This window comes from Heptranchias perlo, chromosome 10, assembly GCF_035084215.1.
Source record: "Heptranchias perlo isolate sHepPer1 chromosome 10, sHepPer1.hap1, whole genome shotgun sequence".
In the NCBI taxonomy this organism is placed as follows: Eukaryota; Metazoa; Chordata; class Chondrichthyes; order Hexanchiformes; family Hexanchidae; genus Heptranchias; species Heptranchias perlo.
Genome location: NC_090334.1, coordinates 26,339,651 through 26,357,596, shown reverse-complemented (window position 1 = coordinate 26,357,596; position 17,946 = coordinate 26,339,651). Strand labels below are relative to the sequence as shown.

Genomic DNA, 17,946 nt, shown 5'->3' with positions numbered 1-17,946 from the left:
TCTTCTTGCCCTTCTACTTGGTAGTTGGGTTGAGTGAAAATTATAGGTAATGGAATGAAGATCCTTGGCCATGATTTAATTCTTCTGATGTTTCTCGGATCTGATAGATATTAAGAATAGTGTGGAGATCATTTTGGTGCATGATATGTTTTGTCACAGAAAGTCTTTTCATAGGTTTCTTAAAGTAAACTCCATTCATTAATTTATCTCGTATTCATCTTTATATATAAAGGAAAATAGAGAAAAAAAACTTATTTGTAAACTATGCCGAAGTAGATCTAACAACTCTAGTCATTATTGCTTCTTATAATTAATATATTTATTTCAATCACTAAATGCTTCTTTGTAAGACAGCTACATACATTAGGTAGCAGCCTTAATTAATATTTTTATTTCTCCTCTCTGACCACACGTACTTCAAATTTGAGTAAAGAAATTTAAAACTGTCAATCCAAACCTACATCATAGAATCATAGAATCTTACTGCACAGAAGGCCATTCAACCCGTCGTGCCTGTGCTAGCTCTTTCAGAGAGCTGTCCAATTTAGTCCCATAACCCTGCAAATGAGTCCTTCAAATACATTGAAATTAGTATGTAATCCAATAAAAACCTCTTTTTGTGTTGCTGTTGGTTTTTGACCTAGACAATGACAGAGCTTATGGCAGAAAACTATTACAACATTTGGGCCAAAAAGAGAAAAACAGAATTAGAAAGCAAAGGTGAGTCTTACTGAACTGTTTTGTGTATTTGTGCGTGAAGCTGCTTTTGAACTGTTTTATACTGACTGATGATCATTCATTGTTTTAATGTAATAAATAAACAAGGAATTGAAGAAATTGTGTGTTATTGAAGTAGGATTGTTGCTATAATTTCAGGTCTAAAACTCTGGCCATGTGTATCGGATAGGTGACCGAACTGCATTTGGTTTTTCATTCCCTGCAATATCCATCTGACCAACTGATTATGAACAACAATTTAATATTTAAACATTACACATAAGATCCATTGCATTATTGACTTCCTTGGAAGCAAAAAGATAAATTAATTAAAATTAAATCAAGAAGTTTCACTGCACAGTTCTCAATATGGAGCATTTTTGTGTGGCATATCTAAATGTGATACACATGGAATGATTTCTATTTACTTGCAATCCCTCAATAATTCCAATTGTATTGCAAAATCATGCCAAAAACATTAAAAATAAATAGAGGTATCCCAATTTTTTCATAACTCCCAGCTGCATGTTGTTTAAGTGCAGTACTGAGGGAGTTCTGCATTGTCGGAAGTGCCATCTTTCAGATGAGACTTTAAACCTCCCAGGTGGACATAAAAGATTCCACAGCAATTTTTGAAGAGCAGGGGAGTTCTCTCAGTATCGTGGCCAACATTTATCCCTCATCCAACACCTAAAAGAACAGATTTCCTGAGGTGAGGTGAGAGTAACTGCCCTTGACATCAAGGCAGCATTTGACCGAGTGTGGCATCAAGGAGACCTAGTAAAATTGAAGTCAATGGGAATCAGGGGGAAAACTTTCCAGTGGCTGGAGTCATACCTAGCACAAAAGGAAGATGGTAGTGGTTGTTGGAGGCCAATCATCTCAGCCCCAGGACATTGCTGCAGGAGTTCCTCAGGGCAGTGTCCTGGGCCCAACCATCTTCAGCTGCTTCATCAATGACCTTCCCTCCATCATAAGGTCAGAAGTGGGGATGTTCACTGATGATTGCACTGTGTCCAGTTCCATTCGCAACCCCTCAGATAATGAAGCAGTCTGTGCCCACATGCAGCAAGACCTGGACAACATCCAGGCTTGGACTGATAAGTGACAAGTAACATTCGCGCCAGACAAGTGCCAGGCAATGACCATCTCCAACAAGAGTCTAACCACCTCCCCTTGATATTCACCGGCATTACCATTGCCGAATCCCCCACCATTAACATCCTGGGGGTCACCATTGACCAGAAATTTAACTGGACCAGCCACATAAATACTGTGGCTGCAAGAGCAGATCAGAGGCTGGGTATTCTGCGTTGAGTGACTCACCTCCTGACTCCCCAAAGCCTTTCCACCATCTACAAGGCACAAGTCAGGAGTGTGATGGAATACTCTCCACTTGCCTGGATGAGTGCAGCTCCAACAACACTCAAGAAGCTCGACACCATCCAGGACAAAGCAGTCCACTGGATTGGCACCCCATCCACCACCCCAAACATTCACTCCCTTTACCACCGGTGGACCGTGGCTGCAGTGTGTACCATCTACAAGATGCACTGCAGCAACTCGCCAAGGCTTCTTCGCCAGCACCTCTCAAACCCGCGACCTCTACCAAGTAGAAGGACAAGGGCAGCAGGCACATGGGAACAACACCACCTGCGTGTTCCCCTCGAAGTCACACACCATCCCGACTTGGAAATATATCACCGTTCCTTCATCGTCTCTGGGTCAAAATCCTGGAACTCCCTTCCTAACAGCACTGTGGGAGAACCTTCACCACACGGACTGCAGCGGTTCAAGAAGGCAGCTCACCACCACCTTCTCAAAGGCAATCAGGGATGGGCAATAAATGCTTGCTTTGCCAGTGACGCCCACATCCCACAGATGAATAAAAAAAACGATTGCCTGGTCATTTATCTCGTTTGTGGGAGCATGCTATGCACAAATGGGCTGCCGCATTTGCTACATTACAACAGCACTTACGCTTGAAAAGTACTTCATTGGCTGTAAAACGCTTTGGTTCGTCCTGAGGTCGTGAAAGGTGCTATATAAATACAAGTCTTATTTTCTTTTTAATGTCCACTGAATTTGCTATCTGTCTTTAATTTTAAGGCATATGTATGAATAAATTGTGACGGTCTTTTGTTTAGATTCTGCAGGTACAGTATTTGGTAAATAAGCCATGGTCATCACTCCAAAGTAACCAACAAGTATTTCCAACCTGTCCAATTGTAATAGGTGGTGGCAGCCAAACCTCACTTATGCCGTATGACACTTTGACTGCCAAGGAAAAGTTCCGTGATCGTGATAAGGCCCATGAACTGTTCAAGTTTCTCCAAGTGAATGGTTATGCAGTGTCCAGGTAATAGATGTGCTATTTCTGCTTGATATAACCGTGCAAAATAAAAATGGAAACATAATTTGATTCTGTTGATTGTATTCTTTTGATAACAAAGAGGTTGTCATGTTAATCTGAGCAATCTAAAGTATTAAACAAAGATCCAGTAATTGTTATAAAATTGTTGAGACTACCAGTGTTAGAACTTGCATAGCCCAACAGTTTGATCATGCGATGTGTTTACAGGGGCCTAAAGGATATGGAGTTGGACTCCTCTTCTTTTGAGAAGCGATTTGCTTATGAATTCTTAGAAAAGGTGTTAAAATGTGTCGACTCAGCTCAGGAGTTTATAATACATTTAGGTACGTGACAACATTCTGGATAATATTTACTTACCACTAATTCTCAACTATAACCACTTCTTAATCCTTATAGTTATATTTAATACTACAAAATAATAATCTACCCTGTTCGCAGCAGAAACATTTATCTTGTAAATTGCATTTATCGCTTTTAAAAATGTTTAATAAAACTGGTAATAAAAATTGTTATACTAATTTAGAACTCTAATTCATTATTGTGTATGCAAAGAATATGAAACACATTTCTAACAACAGAATCTACTCACTGAAATCTTATATTTTTGATATTTACTTTGGCCTGTATTTTAACTGTCAGTCGGTTTCTGGCAGGAAACTGCGGTGTAGAGTTAATTTCCCAGACTGCGAGCCGGCTGACGGCCGACCTTCACTTAAATCACAACGGCCAATTTCCCACCAGTCAAGGGTGGGAAGCCTGCTGGAAGCTACTGAAAATCAGCAGCAGCTAGGTGACAGGATCGGCTGCCAGGACCATCTCTCGGGAGTCTCGCGTTTGAGAAGAGAGGGTACAAGTCCGCATCAGGGGAGGCTTAAGGTTTCCTTCTGGGACCCGGAGGACCACTCCTGTTCTTCCTGGCCCTACAAGCATAGTTAAAAAACGTATCTGTTTGTTCCTCTTTTGGCCCAGATCCCCTTCCACGTTGTCTTCACCTGTCAGGAAAGCTGCCTGCTCAAGCCATTCAGTTAAAGTTAAGGTCACAGGCAGGTCCCGATGACATCAGCAAGGCTCAACATGCATATGTAAAAAAGGACTCCACCAGTCTTGGGTGGGTGTCCTTGCTGCCTGCTCAGCATGGCAGGTTAGAAATGGGTGGCTGCAGGGCAGATAAGTAACCCGGGGGATTGGAACTGCTCATGCGCCTGATTTTCAGCGGGTGGGGAAGGTTAAGATTGCTCCCACTGTTTTTACGATGTTACTGATAGTCTTATCTCCAAACCTACTTGAGTATATTAATATTAGTAATCGGTTTGAAATACTGAATATATAAAATTGAGCTGAACTTAGCAAGCAGGTAATTAAATAATCGATGCTGCACTTTTAATATGTTTTCTGTTTAAGTCACTGCCTGTTATGTTTTGTAAATTTTTTGTGTAAAATGGATTTTTCTCCACTTTTCTTTTCTCTGGCTAGGCATGACATTCCTCTTTCAACAAAAAGATCAAGAGAATGCAAATTCTTCTCTGTAATTAATGATCCACCACTGAAATTGCAGGGATGCTTGACAGTGATCTGAGAATACAATTTAATTAGCGGATTGTTAATTGCTGAGAAATACTGGCATTCTTTCAATTTTTGTTAAGGGGAATTTGATATCCTAGGTTTTACCATGGCAGGATTATACCTAGCTGTGAGAGCAAGCAGGCAAACTGTTCCCAGGCCCAGTTCTGCTGCATAACTGGCTATGAGGACATGCACCTGGGCTGACTCTACCTCCCATTTCTCCTCCTTCCCTTTGAGCAAGTAGCTGGCCTCTGTCTCTCCCAATGGCAGAGCTGAGATCGGGAACTCACCACCTGGGGAATACCCTTCTGTAGCTCTTGCCCACAGCCCCTGTCTGCAGAGGCCCTGCATTCTTTGATATTCGCACAAACATTTTGTTCAGTTGAATCATAGCTTTTGAGCTGATGGGTGGCATTATATTGTGGAACAGTTAGCCCCCTTTTTATTCATTTCAAAAATTACCTGAATCTGGTCCACTTGAGTCATACCTGTTTCATGTCTGCTTAATGTTTTGTTGTGATTAAATGAATTATGTTTGTATTTACAGAGGCTATTGTCAGTAGTGGTAAAGCAGACAAATCTCCTCATGAGCGGGAGATAAAGTTTTTTGCCAAGGTACGTGACCTATTCGAAAGAGCTATTAAAGAAAGTTCTGTTTTTTCAGATAGAAGATGGTTTGTACTTTCAGTGCTGGCAAAATCTAATAACTGGTCACCAATTTCTGGTATCCAATTACTCAAAAGGGTGCATTTTCCAAATATTTTCCTTTAAAGCTAATTGATAGCAATTCCTCTAAACTGACTATTATGTCAGATTTTATTTTAAAAGCCACAAGGCTGTACTTAAAAGTTTTGTTGCAAATCACATTAACAAATAAAGGTTGCTCAAATGTACCCGTCCAATTAAAAATTAGGCTTGTAATTAATTGAGCTTGCTAACTACAGAAGTCCTTCAGCACTCCAGCCCTCAGCATTTAGTATGCTTGTATCCCTGTCAATCTAGCCACTGACCCAGAAATGTAATCACAAGGGAAAAAACTGTGCCCCGTAAGGAATAGAAGCGGGTAGGGAAGATTGATGGAAATCGGTACGATGAAGGGTATGCAGGGTGAGAAAGACAAAGATTGCTAAGGTGGTGAATGATGGTGATGAGAAATCATTTTTTATTTTGTTAATCCAAGCACTGGAATTAGAGCTCAGATTATGACTAAATTGAACAAGGCAGTTTGAGCAATGATTCAGGTATATTTCAAGTAGGCAAAGAACGGTCCTGTGAGAATTTTCTTTGAAGTATTATGCAGTGCACTAAAAGAAGTGTAAATAACAGTACTGTTTCGGTGAAATTATTTACACCAGTAACCTGCTGGTTTAAGTACTGTAACATCAATTGCGACATATACTAGTATAATGCCTTTAATGAAATGAAATGTCCCAAGGCACTTCACATTGATTAAAATACAAGGCAAAAAAAGGCTTCTTTTCCATTAAGACCACATCCAATTCAAAGGATCACCAAACCGCAACTGTTGTATGATTGAACAATGTGTTGTATTTTTATGCACAATATAAAACCTCAGAATATTGTATCTGAACTGTCCTGTTCTATGGCATTTGTAACAAAGCTAAGGTAAAGGTATACAGTTATCGGTAGTGATTTATTCCAAAGTGCAGCATGATAGCTATGACTAATGTTTTTTTTAAATGCTACTGAAGTAGTATTGGGATTGAAGTAGGTATAGCAGCTGAATCCATGCAATGACAGTGGAACCTGCTCAAGTGAATAAGCCATTTGCCAGCAAAACCTACTCATTATAAACATCTGTCACTACAAAATATTTACTACTAGTCAAATAAAATCTAGTGGCATACAATCCAGAGTGAAATGCACACTCAAAACTTACTTACTTAACAGGGCTCTTTTCCCAAATAATCTTCCTATTTTCCCCACAGCTTTTCTGCCCTTGCTAATTTAAACCAGCAATTTTCAACATCTAACTGAACAGCTGACCAGTGTTCTACCAGTGCACATTGTCTGGTATGAATGCATTTTGACGCATTCTTCCATTGTATTAACTACACCCCCCAATTTGGTGTCGTCCGCAAATTTTGTAATTGTACTTCCAATTCCTGAGTCCAAATCGTTAATGTAAATTGTGAACAACAATGGTGCCAGCAAAAAAGGTTCACAAGGATGTTACCAGAACTGGGAGGATATACTTATCAGGAAAGGCTGGACAGGCTGGGGCTCTTTTCTCTAGAAAAGAGAAGGCTGAAGGGTGACCTGATAGAGGTCTTTAAGATAATGAAAGGGCAGACGTAGAGAAAATGTTTCCACTTGTGGGGGAGTCAAAACTTGAGGTCATAAATATTAGATAGTCACTAATAAATTCAATAGGGAATTCAGGAGAAACTTCTCTACCCAAAGTATGGTAAGAATGTGGAAAAAGGAGTGGTTGAGGCGAATAGCATAAATGCATTAAAAGGGAAGCTAGATAAGCACACGAGGGAGAAAGGAATAGAAGGGTATGCTGATAAGTTGAGATGAAGTTGGGAGGGAGGAAGCTTAAGTGGAGCATAAATGTCGGCATATATCAGTTGGGCCGATTGGCCTGTTTCTGTGCTGTAGATACAATGTAACTCGTGACAGATGAAGTTTAACACGGAAACGACGTGGCAGATGAAGTCTAATGTGGAAAAATTCAAGATGATGCATTTTGGTTGGAAAAATGAGGAGAGGCAATATGAACTAGAGGGCACAACTCTAAAAGGGGTGGAGGAATAGAGGGATCTGAGGGTATATGTGTACAAATCGTTGAAGGTGGCAGGGCAGATTGAGAAAGTGGTTAAAAAAGCATACGGGGTCCTGGTTCGACCACAACTGGAGTATTGTGTCGAATTCTGGGCACCGCACTTTAGGAAGGATGTGAAGGCCTTTGAGAGGGTGCAGAGGAGATTTACTAGAATGATTCCAGGGATGAGGGACTTAAATTACGTGAATAGACTTGAGAAGCTGGGATTGTTCTCCTTGGAACAAAGAAGGTTGCAAGGAGATTTGATGAAGGTGTTCAAAATCATGAAGGGCCTAGACAGAGTAGATAGAAAGAAACTGTTCCCATTGGCGGAAGGGTCAAGAACCAGAGGGCATAGGATTAAGGTAATTGGCAAAAGAACCAAAGGTGACATGAGGAAAAACTTTTTTATGCAGTGAGTGGTTGGGATCTGGAATGCACTGCCCAAGGGGGTGTTGGAGGCAGATTCAATCATGGCCTTCAAAAGGGAACTGGATAAGTACCTGAAAGAAAAAAAATTGCAGGGCTGCAAGAATAGGGTGGGGGAGTGGGACTAGCTGGATTGCTCTTGCATAGAGAAGGCTCGGAATCAATGGGCCGAACGGCCTCCTTCCGTACTGTAACCTTTCTATGATTCTATGGTTCTATGTAACAGATGATGGAGCCGACCATGTGACAGTAGAAAAATTAGGAGAACTCATCAAAAATGCAGTTGAAAATATATTGAGGGGGCTTTTAAAAGTGCAAAGGAATTAGCAAGGTGAAGAGGATTAAGGAGGATGCCCCAGAGGGTGGGACCTAAACAGGTGAAAGCTCAAATGTAAACATGCATTATACTGCAACTTTAGTTTCCCAGCAATGCTAAAGTGATAGTATAACTCAAGAGATGGGGTCCACCCTGACTGGAAAGAAGTGATGGGAAACTTCCTGGAGAAAATAATCTTGCACTGCTTGGGTTTGACAACACATGGAGTATAAGTCCTGTGCAATGTCCACCCTTGTTTGAAAAGTTCTCAGGGGTTTCAGGGAGAAGAGGTGTGTGCATTTGTGTAAACAAGCACAGAGAATTGCTGTTCCGGCCATATACTATAAACAGGGTACTGTCTGACGAGAACTTATTCTGTACTTGCCAGCCTCAGACTGATAGCTTTAAAATAAATTCACCATAACATGTATTTGACAGAACGCAGCATGATATACATTAAAGAATACTATAAAATCAATTATCTGAGTTATATTTTTGTTTCAAAATATCAACCATTTCAACATACCACGTGGAGGGTTAATTGCAGTAGTTACCCAGCAGACTTCATTTTACACTTTGGAAAACAATACTAGGTTAAATTGTTTTCACTTGGAAACCCACTGACATTTTTTATCACTTGTTTTCTGAACTCAATTATCCTATGTGAAAATATTGTATGAACTTAGCCATACTACAAAGGTTAATAAGGCTTGGCTGTACTTGCATAACTATCTGCATTACATTTACATTCAATGGGCTAGTTAGCCAATAATTATTATTATGAAATTTGAACAAAGTACATCCAATTTATAATCATTGTTCAGTAACGTTAACTTATAAAAAATTCTATTCCAGATTCTACTTCCTCTGATTGATGAATACTTTAAGAATCACAGTTTGTACTTCTTATCCTCTCCGATCAAGAGTCTCAGCAGCAGTGGATATGCATCCAACAAGGAAAAGGAAATGTTAGCAAGGTGGGAAAATGCTTTGTTTAAAACATGTTCTAAGTAGACTGTGGTAAACGCTGTGATGTGGTGTATCTAGACTTCCAAAGGCTTTTGATAAAGTTCCACGTGAAAGGCTATTAATTAAACTCAAAGCTGTGGGGATTCAGGGTATGTCCTGGGAATGGATAAGAAACGGGTTGAAAGGTAGGAAACAAAGGGATGAGTTTTAAAGTGACCGCTTTATTTGGGCAGGAAGTGGGAGGGGCAGGGGGGTGGGCATACCTTTTTCATGGTCGGGCCCCTTTTGCATTCCATCAGCGAGTTGCTTGCACTTTTGTAGTAACTTGCAAATCGGAGGGGGCAGGAAATCTGGTGGCTGTACCACGGGGCCCAGCTGATGCAGGTAAGTAAAAGTGGAGGGGAGGCCACAGAGGGTCAGGCATTGGGAAAACCCCTTTTTGTAAATGCTATTTGAAGTCAATGGAAAGGAAAAGCAGGCGGGGTGTATAGTGAGCAGCTGATCCAATACCATCCATTTTATGCCCCCGCCGCAAGTGAATGCGCCCTAAAAGAGAGCAAGCAGGTTCTTTAGATATGGATGCTAGACCTGCTGTGAGATGACAAAATAATTTTCAAGTATACAAAATGTTGACTACATTTAAAATTGATCTGTAATAAGGAGAAAAGGAAGCCTTAGTTTGACTGATAATTGATGAAACCAAATTTAAGGAGCTTCTTGTCAAAAGATGTATTCAGTGCCTTTTTCTACATTGTTGCACTGGCTTTAATTTCATGGAAATGGGAGTTTACAGTAGATATTTTTGAGCCTTTAATTTTCCAATATTCTTGTTTTATTATTGCTTTGATAACGACTCAGTTCTCTGACAGAGAGAATATTGCTTTAACTGTTCATTTCTGTCCCCTGTTTTCCATTTCTGTACTCTCCTGTTCTAGTATTTTCTGCAAACTTGCAGCCCTGGTCAGACATAGGATCTCACTCTTTGGTAAGCAATCTGCCAGTCTCCTTACTGTCTTTACGTTCTCAATGTTATATCAATTGCATCAAGTCCAGGATGCCTAAAAAATGAGCCCCACGAATACAGCAGTGGGACCAATGCCTTCGCAGATTGGGCGCAGGCTATCCCACTGCTAAACTGGTCTGTTTTGGGCCTGAGAAATAGGCGCAGTGCATACCAATTTCTACCCCCATGTGTCTCTGGTCTATAGAATCGACATCCTGCAATAGGCCTACAGGAAATTGGGCATAATGGCCAATATTTTCCTTTTCACCTCATTAAAAAATATCTTTATTGTAAAGCAAATCTGCACTAATAGGTGCTGTCAACCCAATGTGTCATATGTATTTACACCATGACAATACCTCGCATCATGGCATAAATGCACAGACACGCTGAGCGGACTCTGTACATTTACATGGCCGACCAGGGAGGATAATCGTTTTAGGATACTGAGAGCAAAATATATTCTGTATTCTATTCAAACTCACACATGGGGCTCGATTTTAAAGTAAAAAACGGGTGGGTTGGACGTGGGGGGGATTGAAAATTGCCACCATTTCAGACCTGCCTCCAACCCGCCCATTTTCTGTTTCCATGGGGGCGGGACGAGGAGCGGCCGGCCAACCCGCTCCCAGGAGGTGGGTCGGGTCTTAAAACCTTTCAAGGAGGCTCCAGGCCTCCATTTTTCTCAAATTCTCGATTTCAACCCTGGGGGGCCAGGATTCCCAGGCCTTCTGTTTTACGCCTCGTAAAAGGAGGCAAGAAGGCCCAAGACTAACAGGTAGGTGCCTAGAAAGACACAGCTTATAGGCCCGGAGGAGCAGGAGTGCTTCCCACAGGTCCAGCAAACCTACCTGCACTGACCCCCTCCCACCCCCCCTCCCCCAATCGTGGACCCCTGACCCCGACCCGAATCCTCCCACTCCGATCTCCCGACCCCGACCCTGTCCCCGATCCCCTGACCCCGATCCACCGGCCCTGACTCCGATCCCCCGACCCCGACCCCAATCCTCCAACCCCGACCCCAGTCCTCCAACCCCGACCCTCCCCCTCCGACCCCAACCCCGATCCTCCCATCCTGAACCTCCGACCCCCAACCCTCCCCCTCAACAATTGCAGACCCCCGAGGTGACTCCCGATCCCGCACCCCCTCCCCGTGACTGACCCCCGATCCCATCTCCCATGACTCACGATCCCTGGGCCCCTTGCCCATCCGTGACATCCCCCCCCCCCCCATCCATGCAAACAAAGACTTAACTGCAGACTTACCTGAAGACGTCCTCTCCCTGGCTGTTCTCCCGTCCGACTGAGACCAGCCTGTCAGTTGGACAGGAAACCGACAAAAAAAAATAAAAGATGTCCTTATGTCAAAATCGTAAGGACGTCAGGGAAACCCCTACCAATGGGTTTCCCAACCTCAAATTGACCTCCTCGTCCCCTTCCCGGCTCTGATTTAAAATTGAGCCCATGATCCCTAAATTGAAAAGGAATCTGTGATTTTATATTCATTTAAAAAAAAACAAATGCAGAATACTCAAATAAGGTAAACTGACACCTGCATTTTTAAGACCAGATTAACTTCATTCTTTATTAAGATATATTTTTGATGTAATAGCTGCAATGTAAAAATGTAACTTGAGTATGAAAGTTGCTCATTTCTAGAAATTAAGAACTGATCACGTAGACCAATTAGATCCTGATGCTTTATGTTAGAGCTGCAATCAAAATGAAGATCGCACAGTTATCATTGAATACCCTTAGTGAAACTATGAAGTGTAACAGATATATTCTTCCTCATCGATACGGTACTTTGACTGTTTGTCATTAGTGCCTACAGTGTCCTTTCTGATTCATCCATTTGTGACTCGTGTCAAAAGAAAATTTCTGTACCAAAAAAAAATGTTTCTCATCTCCCAGCCACTATTAAAGTTAAATAGAAACATTACAATTTTAATCAACACTTTAATTTCATTATTATTTGTAAACTCATTAACTATATTGAAATGACTAAGTCTTATTTTCAGATTGCTGTTGTCAACTCCTCAGGAGCAGGCCTGGTGCCAAGTGTACCATCCACTGTTGCTCTTGTGCCACTCCCAGACCGTCTCGACACGGAGCCTCCACACAGCCCACCCAGCTATCTGCTCACTCCTTAGGAGTAATTTTGACCTTGGGTGATAGTGTAAACCGGGCGATATCGATTCAGCCACCCTTTATACACCTCTCCCCATTTTCATTTCCATTCAAGTCAACGGGCGACTGAATCAATGTCGCCCATTTTACACTATCACCCAAAATCAAAATTACACCCCTTCCTCACCCCACCCATGACTGGAGCCCTCACACCTCACCGTTCATGAGCATTATATGTGTATAAAACATTATTTAATTTTTCTGCTTAAGTATTATTTGTAAAACAGCCTGTTCCCCGATTATCTGGATTTCATGAATTGACACCTAGGGGGCGATTTTCAGCTGCCGGCCACCCATTTCTCACCTGAAAAACGGGTGACTGACTGTTGAAAATTGTGGTGGGTGGGAGGGAGGGTGACGGCGGAGCAGCTCGGTCATTCCATTCACATCCAAAGCCTGCTTGATGCAATTTTCAGGTGGGCCTATAATTTGACGAGCAGCATGCCCACCTGTTTCTGACAGGAGGCTGCTTAAATAGCTTCCTACAGTGGCTGCAGGACCCCAATTGCAATTTTCAGTTACAAATGGGCGAAGCATGTGCCATGCAGCGGATTACCTGCCCTATCAGAACCAGCATGCTACAGCGGGGACACCCCTTTAGCTCCTGTAGCTCACCAGTGACATTTAAATGAGGCCTGAACCTGAAAATGGCTTGGGCCTACTGATGCCATCTTTGGATGGGTGGTGCAGCTGCTCCGTCCACTTCGTACCTATTTCAGGCGAAATTGAAGATCGCTCCCTACAGTGCTAAGATGCTGTGTGGTGCATCAACATTAATTATAATGTAGTATTTGCACAAGTAGGCAGGGTAAAGTACAGATGGTCTCATGTATTTCATTGCTTACTTCTAAAGGCACTGATTCTGGTACAATGGTAAACTGTTTACACATCTTGGCACGGACACTGGACCCCAGGTAATTTTGGCCCTTCTTTACATTTGGTCATTTCATTATTCATCTTTTGACTCTTTTTAAGCGACAGTTATTTAGCTCATTAAATATTGTTACAGCCTCAAATTGTAGTTGGGCATTTGTCCATATTTGTGCTTTTCAGAACTGTTATGAAGTCTAGCTCGGAGTTGGTGAAAGCTGGCCTGCGTTCATTCTTTGAAAATGCAGCAGAAGACCTGGAAAAAACGCTCGAAAATCTGAAACTTGGAAAATTCACACATTCACGATCTCAGCTAAAGGGAGTCACTCAGAACATCAATTACACAACTGTAGCTCTGATACCTGTGCTGACTTCACTATTTGACCACATTGGTCAACATCAGTTTGGAATTGACCTAATCTGTGAGTAACCTGGTTTATCAAAATGGAATGATGCTATAGGCTCTGTCATTGTCTGAGCTGTTAACACCTCACTCTGAGTCCACACTTTATTTGTAACTTTTAAATTGTATTGGACTAAAGCAGAAATAGACTGCAGTTAGAATATTATATTCAGTTTTGGACACTTTACTTTCGGAAGGATGTCACGGCCATGGAGAGATTGACTTAAGGTGATATCAGAGTTATAAAGACCAGAGAAACTGGAGTTCATTTTTTATTAGAACAAAGAAAGTTAAGAGGTGATCTGACAGAGGTGTTCACAACTACGAGGGGTTTTGATAAAGTGAATCGGGAAAAATTATTTCCAATGAGCCAGTAACCAGGCATAAATTTAAGATCATCATCAAAAACACAAAGGGTGAGGTTAGGAGTAATTTTTCTTACGCAAAGGGTTCTTAAGCACGGAATAGCCTACCAGAAAAAGTGGTGGAGGTAGAACCCAAAATAGCTTTTAAAAGGAAGGTGGATTAAATATTTGAAAAATAATTTTTTTAAAGTGTATGCGGAAAGACCATAGAATCATAGAAAGGTTACAGCGTGGAAGGAGGCCGTTTGGCCCATCGACTCTGCGACGTCTCTATGCGAGAGCAATCGAACTAGTCCCACTCCCCCACCCTATTCCCGTAGCCCTGCAAATTTTTTCCTTTCAAGTACTTATCCAGTTCCCTTTTAAAAACCATGATTGAATCTGCCTCCACCACCCCCTCAGGCAGTGCATTCCAGATCATAACCACTCGTTGTGTAAAAAGGTTTTTATTCATGTCACCTTTGATTCTTTTGCCAATCACCTTAAATCTATATTCTCTGGTTCTTGACCCTTCCACCAATGGGAACAGTTTCTCTCTATCTACTCTGTCTAGACCCTTCATGATTTTGAATACCTCTATCAAATCTCCTCGCAACCGTCTCTGTTCCAAGGAGAACAACCCCAGTTTCTCCAGTCTATCCACATGGCTGAAGTCCCTCATCCCTGGAATCATTCTGGTAAATCTCTTCTGCACCCTCTCTAAGACCTTCACATCTTTCCTAAAGTGCGGTGCCCAGAACTGGACACAATACTCCAGTTGTGGTTGAACCAGTGTTTTATAAAGATTCATCATGACTTCCATACATTTGTACTCTATGCTACTATTTATAAAGCCCAGGATCCTGTATGCTTTTGTTAACCGCTTTCTCAACCTGCCCTACCACCTTCAAAGATTTTTGCACATATATCCCTAGATCTCTCTGTTCCTGTACCCTTTTTAGAATTATGTCCTCTAGCTTATATTGCATCTCCTCGTTCTTCCTACCGAAATGTGTCACTTCGCATTTTTCTGTTTTAAATTTCATCTGCCACGTGTCTGCTCATGCCATCAGCCTGTCTATATCCTCTTGAAGTCTATCACTATCCTCCTCACTGTTTACTACCCTTCCAAGTTTTGTGTCATCTGCAAATTTGGAAATTGTGCCCTGAACACCCAAGTCCAAGTCATTAATATATATCAAGAAAAGCAGTGGTCCCAGCACCGACCCCTGGGGAGCACCACTGTATACCTCATTCCAGTCTGAAAAACAATCGTTCACCACTACTCTCTGTTTCCTGTCCCTTAGCCAATTCAGTATCCATGTTGCTACTGCCCCCTTTTATTCCATGGGCTGCAATCTTGATGATAAGCCTACCATGCGGCACTTTATCAAACGCCTTTTGAAAGTCCATATACACCACATCAACTGCATTGCCGTCATCTACCCTCTCTGTTACCTCATCAAAAAACTCTATCAGGTTAGTTAAACAAATCCCTGCTGGCTTTCCCTAATCAATCCACACTTGTCCCATTAACTGTTAATTCTGTCTCAGATTTTTGTTTCTAAAAGTTTCAGCACCATTGAGGTTAAACTGACTGGCCTGTAGTTGCTGGGTTTATCCTTACACCCTTTTGAACAAGGGTGTAACATTCGCAGTTCTCCAGTCCTCTGGCACCACTCCCATATCTAAGGATGTTTGGAAGACTATGGCCAGTACCTCCACAATTTTCACCCTTACATCCCTCAGCAACCGAGGATGCATCCCATCTGGACTGGGTGACTTATCTACTTTGAGTACAGCTGGCCTTTCTAGTATCTCTTCTTTATCAATTTTTAGCCCATCCAGTATCTCAACTATATCTTCCTTTACTGAGACTCTGGCAGCATCTTCTTCCTTGGTAAAGGCAGATGCAAAGTACTCATTTAGTACCTCAGCCATACCCTCTGCCTGCACGAGTAGATCTCCTTTATGGTCCCTAATCGGCCCCACCCCTCCTCTTACTACCCGTTTACTGTTTACATGCCTGTAGAAGACTTTTGGATTCCCTTTTAAGTTGGCCGCCAGTCTATTCTCATACTCTCTCTTTGCCCCTCTTATTTCCTTTTTCACTTCCCCTCTGAACTTTCTATATTCTGCCTGGCTCTCACTTGTGTTATCAACCTGACATCTGTCATACGCCCCTTTTTTCCGTTTCATCTTACTCTCTATCTCTTTTGTTATCCAGGGAGCTCTGGCTTTAGTTGCCCTACCTTTCTGCCTCGTGGGAATGTGCCTAGACTATACCCGAACCATCTCCTCTTTAAAGGCCGCCCACTCTTCAATTACAGTTTTGCCTGCCAATCTTTGATTCCAATTTACCCGGGCCAGATCTGTTCTCATCCCATTGAAATTGGCTTTCCTCCAATTGAGTATTTTTACTTTAAAGTTGTCCGTGTCCTTTTCCATAGCTATTCTAAACCTTATGATACTATTATCGCTGCTCCCTAAATATTCCCCCACTGACACTTGCTCCACTTGGCCAGCCTCATTTCCTAGAACCAAGTCCAGCAATGCCTCCTTCCTCAATAGGCCAGAAATGTACTGGTCAAGAAAGTTATCCTGAACACATTTCAAAAATTCCTCCCCCTCTTTGCCACTTATTAATGTTATCCCAGTCTATATTAGGATAGTTGAAGTCCCCAGTTATCATTACTCTGTGGCTTTTGCACCTCCCTGTAATTTCTCTGCAAATTTGCTGCTCTATACCCTTCCCACTAGTTGGTGGCCCATGGAATACACCCCGTAATGTAATGGCACTTTTATTTCTTGACTCCAACCAAATAGATTCTATCCTTGATCCCTCCAGGACATCCTCTCTCTCCAGTACTGCAATATTCTCCTTAATCAATACTGCCACCCCCTCCCTCACCTCTTTTCTTTCCTTCCGTATCTTTCCTGAACACCTTGTATCCAGGAATATTTAGTACCCAATCCTGCCCTTTTTTGAACCAGGTCTCCGTTATCGCCACAACTTCGTATCCCCATGTGTCTATTTGCGCCTCTAGCTCACCAACCTTGTTTACCACGCTTCATGCATTTACTCACATGCATTGCAAACCAGTCTTAGACTTTTTGTACTCTCTCTTAGCCTGATCCCACCTAATAGTGTACTATTACCTGCTCTAGTGCTATCTTTCTCCCCCGATCCTTTGTGCCCCTTGTTTCTCCTTTCCATTGCTACATCCTAGTGCCCATCCCCCTGCCAAATTAGTTTAAACCCCTCCCCACAGCACTAGCGAACTTCCCTGCGAGGACATTGGTCCCAGCTCCATTGAGGTGCAGCCTGTCCGGCCTGTACAGTTCCCCAGAACTGGTCCCAATGCCCCAGGAATCTAAAGCCCTCCCTCCTGCACCATCTCTCCAGCCACGCATCCCCCTATTTCTATACTCACTAATGTATGGCACCGCGAGTAATACGGAGATTACTACGTTTTGAGGTCCTGCTTCTTAATCTCTTTCCTAACTCCTTAAAACCTGCCTGCAGGACCTCATCCCTCTTTCTGCCTAGGTCATTGGTACAGGTATGGACCACGACCTCTGGCTCCAGGGGAATGGAACTAAGTGGATAGCCCTTTAAGAGTGCCAGCACAGGCATGATGGGCCAAATGGCCTCTTTCTGCGCTATACAATTCAATGAGTCTATGGGGTAGATTTTCGTGTTTACTGCCCAGGGATTAAGCTTCATCTGGGAGGAGCCAAACGGAATATCTGGTGGGGAGGCTCTGTAAGGGGTGCGAGATTTCCCCCCACCCCCTCCAGATTTTCCTTTCTGCGCTCTGCCCTGGGGATGCTTAACGCCCAGATGATAAAGACAAATATCTGCCTAAAGGATTCTATTGGGATCTAGTACAATTCATCAGGGTACATAAGAAAGTGCTTCAGAACCAGGTTTATCTAGTGCTACAGATATTAGCCAACATCTGCAGAGAGAACAGATC

At 42.4% G+C, this 17,946-nt stretch overlaps 1 protein-coding gene across 1 annotated transcript in view; it reads left to right on the top strand.

Moving 5' to 3' along the window:
• Positions 1 to 17,946, top strand: part of ryr3 (ryanodine receptor 3) — a 399,971-nt gene that overhangs the window by 273,146 nt on the left and 108,879 nt on the right. The window contains exons 56-63 of the mRNA XM_067991361.1: positions 645 to 720; positions 2,953 to 3,076; positions 3,299 to 3,414; positions 5,202 to 5,269; positions 9,043 to 9,164; positions 10,092 to 10,141; positions 13,203 to 13,263; positions 13,403 to 13,641. Of these exons, the coding sequence (XP_067847462.1) occupies positions 645 to 720; positions 2,953 to 3,076; positions 3,299 to 3,414; positions 5,202 to 5,269; positions 9,043 to 9,164; positions 10,092 to 10,141; positions 13,203 to 13,263; positions 13,403 to 13,641 (856 nt within the window). The remainder of the gene's footprint in view (positions 1 to 644; positions 721 to 2,952; positions 3,077 to 3,298; positions 3,415 to 5,201; positions 5,270 to 9,042; positions 9,165 to 10,091; positions 10,142 to 13,202; positions 13,264 to 13,402; positions 13,642 to 17,946) is intronic.